This window comes from Gekko japonicus, unplaced genomic scaffold, assembly GCF_001447785.1.
Source record: "Gekko japonicus isolate JY-2015 unplaced genomic scaffold, Gekko_japonicus_V1.1 scaffold772, whole genome shotgun sequence".
Taxonomy (NCBI): Eukaryota; Metazoa; Chordata; class Lepidosauria; order Squamata; family Gekkonidae; genus Gekko; species Gekko japonicus.
The window spans coordinates 1-8,603 of record NW_015177031.1 but is presented as its reverse complement, the minus strand read 5'-3'; the positions used below and the strand labels follow the sequence as shown (position 1 = coordinate 8,603).

Below are 8,603 nucleotides of genomic sequence, written 5' to 3'. Positions count from 1 at the left end.
TATCTGTCATGTTCAAGAGGGCATTTTAATGAGACTAGAACTTTAGTATAATAAACAACCCAGACAGCACTTTTATAATGAAACAGGATTGGATTCCACTGCAATAATTACTGTAGCTATTACCTGCTTTAATATATTATCTTTACCTCATGATCCATTTTTGGTATTGTTTATAATATACCCTGTGTTAGTTTGCTGTTTGCACTGTTCTCTAATTTTGTAATCCTAGTCCTACCGCACTGTTCACTGGTTGTCTTCTTTATTATTTACAATATAGTCCGGCTTTCTCAGTAAAACTATATATGAAGTAAATAAATAAAATATCTCCCTGGGCTCAAGTTTTGCCCTTCATTTTTTAAATCAAGGAACTAGTCATGACAGTAGTGATGACAAAAGGCTTAAAAAAAAATAACCCTGCTCACCACTAGATTACTTCTTCAAAGAAACACTATAGAACTATTATGGCAAAAACCTTGTGTTGTTATGTCAGCAGCAGAACGGAGACACTACAGTTCTCACTGTTATTCTTTGCAGGTATTCTCGAAATAAGAACAGTGGCAGTTGGAATAGTGGCAATCAAAGGAGTGGCAAGTGAATACTTTCTAGCCATGAACAAGTCTGGGAAACTCTATGGAAAGGTACTAGCACGGTTAATTGTCCGGCTTGACTTTAGTGGACTAACATATGCATTTGCTTTGAAAAACAGCTTTGTCACATAATGCTTCCCCGTCAGTGCAGAAGCATCTGCAGATGTCTAGACAAGTACTGTTCCTCACCCCATTGCCCCAATTTTGTTTGCCACCAGAACTTCACAAGTAGACACTGCATTTTTGTTTTGGCACTTGGGTCAAAAAGGCTGCCTGCCCTTGAGTCCCTGCATTTAACTTGCTGTTGAGTGCAGTCTTCACCACATTCCCAATCTCCAACAACTGGTTTATTTACATCGCTCTGTGTGTATAACCAGCACAGCTGGATGTAGAAACCTGTTTCTAGATTGCAGCAGATTACCATTATATAAACAACCAAAAGCCTGTGATGAAGAATTCTCCAGGGTATCGCGCAGAAAGATTTTGGCCTTGCTTACACAACATAATGTGAGCTGTGAAATCTAGAATGTACTAAACTAGATGGAAATTTTTATGTAATGAAACTCATTTCCCTTTAAAAGGCATGACAAGATTTGCGAAAATACTTGTTTCAATAAGAGATACAGCTCAAATACACCATTTCAACAGCAGATAATTTTGTTCAGTGATACACAATCTTCCCATATAGACCAGTCGTCACTGCTCTTTTTTTCTTTTAAACAGAAAGTGTGCAATGAAGACTGCAACTTCATAGAACTGATTGAAGAAAACCATTACAATACATATGCTTCAGCAAATTGGACACACAAAGGGAAGGAGATGTATATTGCATTGAAACAGAACGGTGCCCCTAAAAGAGGTCCAAGAACAAGTAAGGAAGACGTATCTTCTCATTTTCTTCCATTTGCAGTATCCTAATCATGCAGATGTCAATGGAGAACCAGTTCCAGCAAAAATGTTTTCATTTTAAAATGGGGGACAGTTTGAACATGCAAGAAGGAGAAGCTGGAATACTACTGAAACACTGAACAAGCTGGACTTGCGCATTTATGTTTATTTCTAAGAGACTGCCTTTTAAGAAAAAAATTGAAAATATACACAAAATCAGATTTTAGTAACTAAAAGTTGTAAAAAATTGTAAAGAGTTGTACAATCCTTATGTTAGTATAAGAGTAGCATTGCGGATTCTTAAGTTAAATTTACTCTTTATTGAAGCGTTTAAGTCGTGACTTGATTATCTGACAATATTTTTTTATTTAAAATAAACCTATCTGCTTAATTAAACATGGCTGCTATAATAATAATAATAATAATAATAAAGCAGATGAAAAATGTTTGTGTAAAATACATCGGACTTGAAGGCTGCTGGGATGATCCTGCAGATCATCGTTGGTACTCATTGTAGAGGCTGAGCAGTATTAAGTACTTCCCAGGAAAAAAAGTGTGTGTTTAAAAAAACAAAAAAAAGAACATTGGGTCACTGTGGTATTCAGACAATAAAGCTAGTGCGGAAGATAAAGGTTGCACCATTGCAGAATGTTCACATGTATTAGCTCAAATACCTAATGCTGCTCTGAAAGATGTTGCAAAATAGTGTATATAAAATAGTATTAATAAGGGAAATGTACTTCATCTCACTTTCTTCAAAATATCATTTTATATAACGACGAAGTAAAAAATTCAAACATCATACGGTTTTAAAAAAATGTAACATAGCCTATCTTTTTATATAATTCCTGTTAGGGCATATGGCTTCTGATATTTTTTTCCACCATTATTCATGCTTTTTCTGTTGTTACAGCATTAAACTTTATTTTAAGTTATAGATGAACGTTATTGTTTTAAGTTATTTAAATTGATGTTATTTATAAAAAAAAAAACCTTATTAAGCTGCATTTGTTTCATATGATTTTGACTCTAAAGGAACAACAAAACAGTCTGGTTCAGCGGCCACCTCCCCCCTGCTGTCTATGACCAGACATAAAGTCTAGTACACAACACTCTTGCCAATGTGCGCTGGATGGCAGACAAAAATGACAGCCTGCAGCAATTTGTACAATGGAAGTCTCTCCAATGGAGTAACCCACAAATGCAAAATATCTAATGCCATTTTCTCCTTTCCCGTTCAGTCTGATAGCATTCCCAGAGTCACGGCAGACATTAAATTGTGGTTCAGAAAAACTGGCCGAGGACAGCTATGTAGTTTGCGGTCATACATACCTGGAGGAAGACTTCAGCATGCATATTCCCAGTCAAGTGAGAACACAAACTCTTGCCCAGTCCAGGTGTGAGAGTTGCTCGTGTTGGAGCCCCATTTGAAAAACTGGCCATCACATCCATCAACTGTTTGAGAAGGGCAGAAGGCCAGGATTCAGTTCCCCTGCTTCATCCTCCCTTCCAAACAGATGACGGGCTCCTAATGCTGGTTTGGTAACTGGGTTCCACATGCACTGCTCTGGCAGTTGCACAGGTGCAGTGCAGTAGTCTAGGCATAGGTACAAGAAGATACCCAGGCCATTTCCACATGGGTTCTCCGCCCCAGGTTAAATGTTGTAGGGGGGGGTCCTGCTTACCCACAGCACTGCGGTGTATTGATGTACTTCCCACAATTTCCCCAACTTTTTTTCAACCTTTCTCAGGCCTAGTGTGCTGCAACGTTTTGGGAAGGACTGAAGTAAAGCCTGGATGGCTGGCATGTGAGGAGGAAAGTTTGGATTTTCTCATCCAGTGGCAACTGCTTTGCCTGATATTGGGTGCGTTCAGACGGGCCGTTTAGTCCGCTTTTGGCACGCTTCAATAATGGATTTTATATCCACGTTCACACACCCAACATCTGCGCACCGTCCCCAGCCATCGCTTTCCAGCTCAAACCCCCTTTAAAATGGAGTATTTTGTTACCAGGTCCCCAGGTGGTGTTTTCCTGATTCTCTGGTTCTAGCCGCACTTTTCTGATGTCTGATCGCTTCTGCGGTGTCAAGCCACTTCTGCTCGGAAGCCCGAGGCTTCCGCTCTTCGCCAGCCATTTTATTTTAGCATCGGCGGTATGCGCACAGGCGGAGCTCCGCTCCCGCATTATTAAAAACCATGTTTAAACGGTGCCTAGTTTTGTTGGTTAGACGAGTTCGAGATCTCACGGAGGCCTGTTTCGGGGTAAAGGTTTAAAGGGAAGTGTTCCTTTAAAGTTTAAAGGGAAGTGTTACAGCAGTTGGGTTGAAGTGGAAATCGCTGTTCTGCACACGCACGAAAATTTTAATTCTACAGATGGCCGCCTGTGCGCATGCCCAAACTGAGAAGGGGGGAGAAAAAACACCGATGCACGCTCCCACATGTGGACGGCGGGGAGCGATGTGGCTGCGCAGTGATCCGGAACAAGGAGGTGAGTGTGATCGCGATTCTCCAGGTTAAAAAAAACACATTGGGACCGGAGCAATTTAAACCGCTCCCAGCACGCCGTCTGATTGCACCCACTGTCACCTTGGCAGCCATTTCCTCCCCCTGCCACCAAGGAGCTTGGGGGGGAGAATCAGCAATTGAATATTGTTGTACTGATATAACAACAATCCATGTAGTATCAGGTTCTGTGAATTCCTGGTCTCTAGCCTCTTCCATTGCAGAAATATAAAGGGAAAGGCATAGCTCTGCAACAAAATGGGCTAGAGACTTACTTTAAAAAAAAAGGAAAGTTGGGAATTCACAGAACCTGATACACAGCTTGTTATAACATTATACTGATATAACAATATAACCGTGGCTTAGGGGAGGGGGAAAATGCCTGCTCCTGGGGGACTGCAGCAGAGGAACTGCAGGGGAAACCTGCCATGTAGAAGACCCATTGCTGCTGTGCTGAATCAGCAGCCACACCAGCAAACACGGAAACCACTCAAGCATGTCACCATGTGGAAACCATCCCAGTGTCTTGCTGCAATTTGATCTGACCACTTTTGGATTCTCTTCAACTCTCTTCTTTTAAGAAATATGCAGAAGACCAAATCATTACACTCGAAAACACTATCTAGGACCAGAAATTATCTGCAAAGAACCAAATTCTGTCACCTAACATTATTTTACAAACTCATTTTGCTTTCAGAGCCTTCTGTTGGGGAAGTGAATACAGACACACAGAACTTTAGAAGCAACACTACTTTTTGTTTTCTTTAAAAAACACAACACTAGGAAAGCACATTTAATGAGCATCCGAAGAAGCCACACTAAGATATTCCATGTGGTTTTTGAATGAAAGAAAGGTTGTTTGCATGAAGGATTGGAAGCTGGATTTAAAACATAACCATAAGCCAGAACATTTACCAACTAAATCCAGAAGCAGAGTTGGCTATTTTAAAAAGTTATTACCTAATTAATATAATCCAAAGGCCCTGAAACCACATCAATAAATATTACATTTGTATTTTTTATGTTTCCACTGCATTTGGATTGGTAGGCACACCACCATGTTCATGTTCTGCCTATCATTATACATTTGGTGTGGGGGTGCTTCTCTGCTGTTATGTGACCCAAAGCTCAGTTATCTCTTAAAAGAGGTAAGGGGCTGTCCACAGGAGTGAAGAGGTGAAACTAGGATTACCAGATCTCCAGATTCACTGGGAAGAACCTGGGAATTCAAATATAATACTGGCAGAGAAGAATGTAAAACCCAAAAGGGGGGGAGGGAGGAGAGAGAGAGACAGAGAGAGAGAGCCATGCCCATCTCCAGTGCAGATTATAGTTAACTTGGATATATGTTTCTCAATCTCTATGACTCACAAAAAGAGGAAGACATTAAGACTGGAAGAAAATACTGGGGAAAGGGGGGATAGTTAAACCCTCAGAATGAGAATGGGATCACATGCTGGAGAAAAGCCAGGTTGAAAATATCTTGCCTATTCTGTCAACTCACTGAGACGGACTCCTCCTCCTCGAGACCTTGAAAAGGCAGCAAAACCCTTGACCCTTCTGGTTAAACCTCAGGGGAAACCTTATATTTCCTAAAGGCACATTGAGACAACTGTCATTTGGAAACATTTGGAGATGGAATCAGAGATGAGTGCATAATACTTTTCAAGCTTCTGTTTTTATTGCTATTGAAAAAAGACACTTTTTGACACACTTTCAAGGGGTCCTTTGAAACTGCTTCTCTTTCTCCCCCCAAGTTCAGGGCACCAAGCACTGCTCAGATGGAACTGAATTCAAGTTAGCAAATGCAGGCATGATGCAGCCAGAGCTGAGCTAAAATCCAGTGGGGCGTATCCAACCATGCAGGTCCTGGAGCTAATGTAATCTTGTGTCTGCCAAGGAGGGTGGTGGTGGCAATTTCCAATTCCCTCTCCCTACTTGGCCGCCATGCTAGTACTCAGACTGTACTGACCCCCCAGAAACAAAATGTCAAGCTCCATAGGTCCCAACCAGAGGTGGAAGTGAGAAAGTCCAGCTCCATTAAGTCAGCAGATGCTTGGATACACCCCACTGATTTACTGGGAGACAGCCAGATGCTCCCTTTGAAAAGCAACCAACTTCCAAGTACTAAGTTTTGGCTAGATCATGTCCTATGTTCTTCAGTGCTCCCTTCTCCTTTTCCTGTGCTGAAAACATTGCACTGAATATTCTACTTACATAACATTGTCAATTTTCTATTTATGATTATCAGTGTCAGCTACCGTGTAGCCCTCCAAACTACTGTTTGTAATTAAGTGTTCCAACTATATACACAGCTGTGGCACATTTATTATATTACTAGAATAAATCAGTACTAATCAAAGAAAATTACTGCAACTTGCACCAGCTAAGTGTTTCTGTCTTGCCACGCTCTGAAAGTATGCTGCTGTGGATAAGCAAGCTGACAAAGGGATGCATGATCCACAGAAAGTTAGGCACATCTAACTTCTAATAACATTGACATGAATAAAGTACTCAACTGTGTTCTTGAAAGCTCACTGGTTTTAACAGGACTTAAAAGTTAATCTAGACATGAGCTCAACATGATCCTTATGGCAGAAAGCTGGTCACAAAAGAATTTGAAATCAGAGAAGCGGAGGTGAGGAAAAGATGCCGAGCCTTTTCTCCATTCTTCCCCCTCCAAAAACCCCCAGATTCTTTCCCAGCTTCTTCTTCTTTTTTTTTTTAATAACTTTATTTTTATAACAATTTTTAACATTTTTATAACAATAAACATTAATAATATAACAATTAATACAATACAAAATCCGTATATTTAGTGGGTAATTTTGTCATACCATCCTGTACAGTGTTTACATAATTAAAAAATGCAAACCATTTTTCGACAAAATTTGACGTTTTGTGGGGTTGTTCCATTTCTAATATCTGCAATGCTATTTTATCCATAATAACAATGTCCCACAATTTGGCAAACCATTGTTTTAGTGTGGGAACTTTTTCGAGTTTCCAGACTTGAGCTATTAAAGTTTTAGCTGCGATAAGCATTAGTGCTATTAAGTCTTCAGTTGCTTTTGAAAATAGTTCCTTGTCCCAAAGATGTAACAATATTGACTCCGGAGTTCTTGGTAATTCAATTCCTAAAATAACCTCAATCTTTGCAATTATTATGTTCCAGAATCCTTGTACCTTTGGACAAGACCACCAGCAGTGGATTAGAGAACCAATTTGGTTACATCCTTTCCAACAACTTGGATCCCTCTTTGCTTTTGCGTGATATAATTTCAAAGGAGTTACATACCACCGTGCAAAAAGTTTATAATTCTGCAATCTAATGTTAACTGAATAAGTTGAAAATAAAGACAATGACCAAATTCTATTCCATTGTTCCTGTGTTATTATTCTATTACAATCTTTCTGCCATGCTGTTTGCTGAGATGAGTCCTTTTCCCACTTTTCCTGAGCAAGTTGCTTATATAAAATAGAAATTATCCCTTTGTGTTCCATTATACCCTTATCTATTAAGGATTCAAAGTCTGTTAAAGGTCTATTTGTGGCTTCCAATATATTATTACTTGAGACCATATTTGCCAATTGCTGGTATTGAAACCATTGAATAGAAAAATTATATTTTATCTCTAATTGTTGCTGTGTCCAAAATTGGTTCTTATGGCAAATATTTATAATTCTAAATTTCCCTGACTGTCTCCAATTCTGAAAAGAATTAACCTGTTCGCCTGGTAAAAACCATTTCTGTCCCAAGAATGCAGATATAGGTGAAATTCCAGGGGCCAAGATATGTCTATATTTGTCCCAAATTTTCAATGTATCATATAAAAAGGGATTATCTTTAATAGAACAAGGTCTATCCTTCACCAAATTCCATATCACTTCATGCATCAATTTAGGTAAAACAACGGATTTCTCAATATGGACCCAGTCTTTGTTAGTTTTAGGAGACATATATTGCAGTATATGTTTTAGTTGTGCAGCTTCAAAATACCATTTTAAATTTGGTAAGCTTAAGCCACCTTTCTTTAAAGGTCTAGACAATAATAAATAATTTATACGTGGCTTTTTATTATTCCATAAAAATTTTGAAATTTTGGACTGCCAATCATATAACTGTTGATTTTTTATATCAATGGGAAGATTTTGAAACAAGAACAAAAATTTAGGAAAAATAATAGTTTTAATTAATTCAACTTTTTCTATTAAGGATAAATTAACTTTTGACCAAGATTGAAATTGATTATTCATATAACTAACTACGGGTAAATAATTAAAATCGTATAATTTTTTCAAATCGAGGGGAATATGTATCCCCAAATGCCTCCAAGAATTAACTACCCACCTAAAGGAAAAAGCCTTTATAAGATCTCTTTTTTCAACTTCTGTTAACAAAATTGGATACAACTCCGTTTTGGTATAGTTAATCGTAAATCCCGATATTACTCTAAATCTATTTAATTCTTCTACTATGTGGGTTAACGAGTTTATTGGATCACTAAAATATAAAACAGTGTCATCGGCAAAGAGACTTGTTTTATGTTCAACTGAATTTATAACTATTCCTTTAATTAAGTTATTTTGTCTTATAGCATGGGTGTCAGCAAGCTGCCATTCTGT

General features: G+C 38.6%; 1 protein-coding gene across 3 annotated transcripts in view; it reads left to right on the top strand.

Moving 5' to 3' along the window:
* Positions 1-1,681, top strand: part of FGF7 (fibroblast growth factor 7) — a 56,774-nt gene extending 55,093 nt beyond the window's left edge. For all 3 annotated transcript variants that reach the window (XM_015427929.1, XM_015427930.1, XM_015427931.1), the window contains exons 3-4: positions 535-638; positions 1,311-1,681. In XM_015427929.1, the coding sequence (XP_015283415.1) occupies positions 535-638; positions 1,311-1,505 (299 nt within the window). In that variant the 3' untranslated portion in view covers positions 1,506-1,681. The remainder of the gene's footprint in view (positions 1-534; positions 639-1,310) is intronic.
* The last annotated feature ends 6,922 nt before the right edge of the window (positions 1,682-8,603 follow it).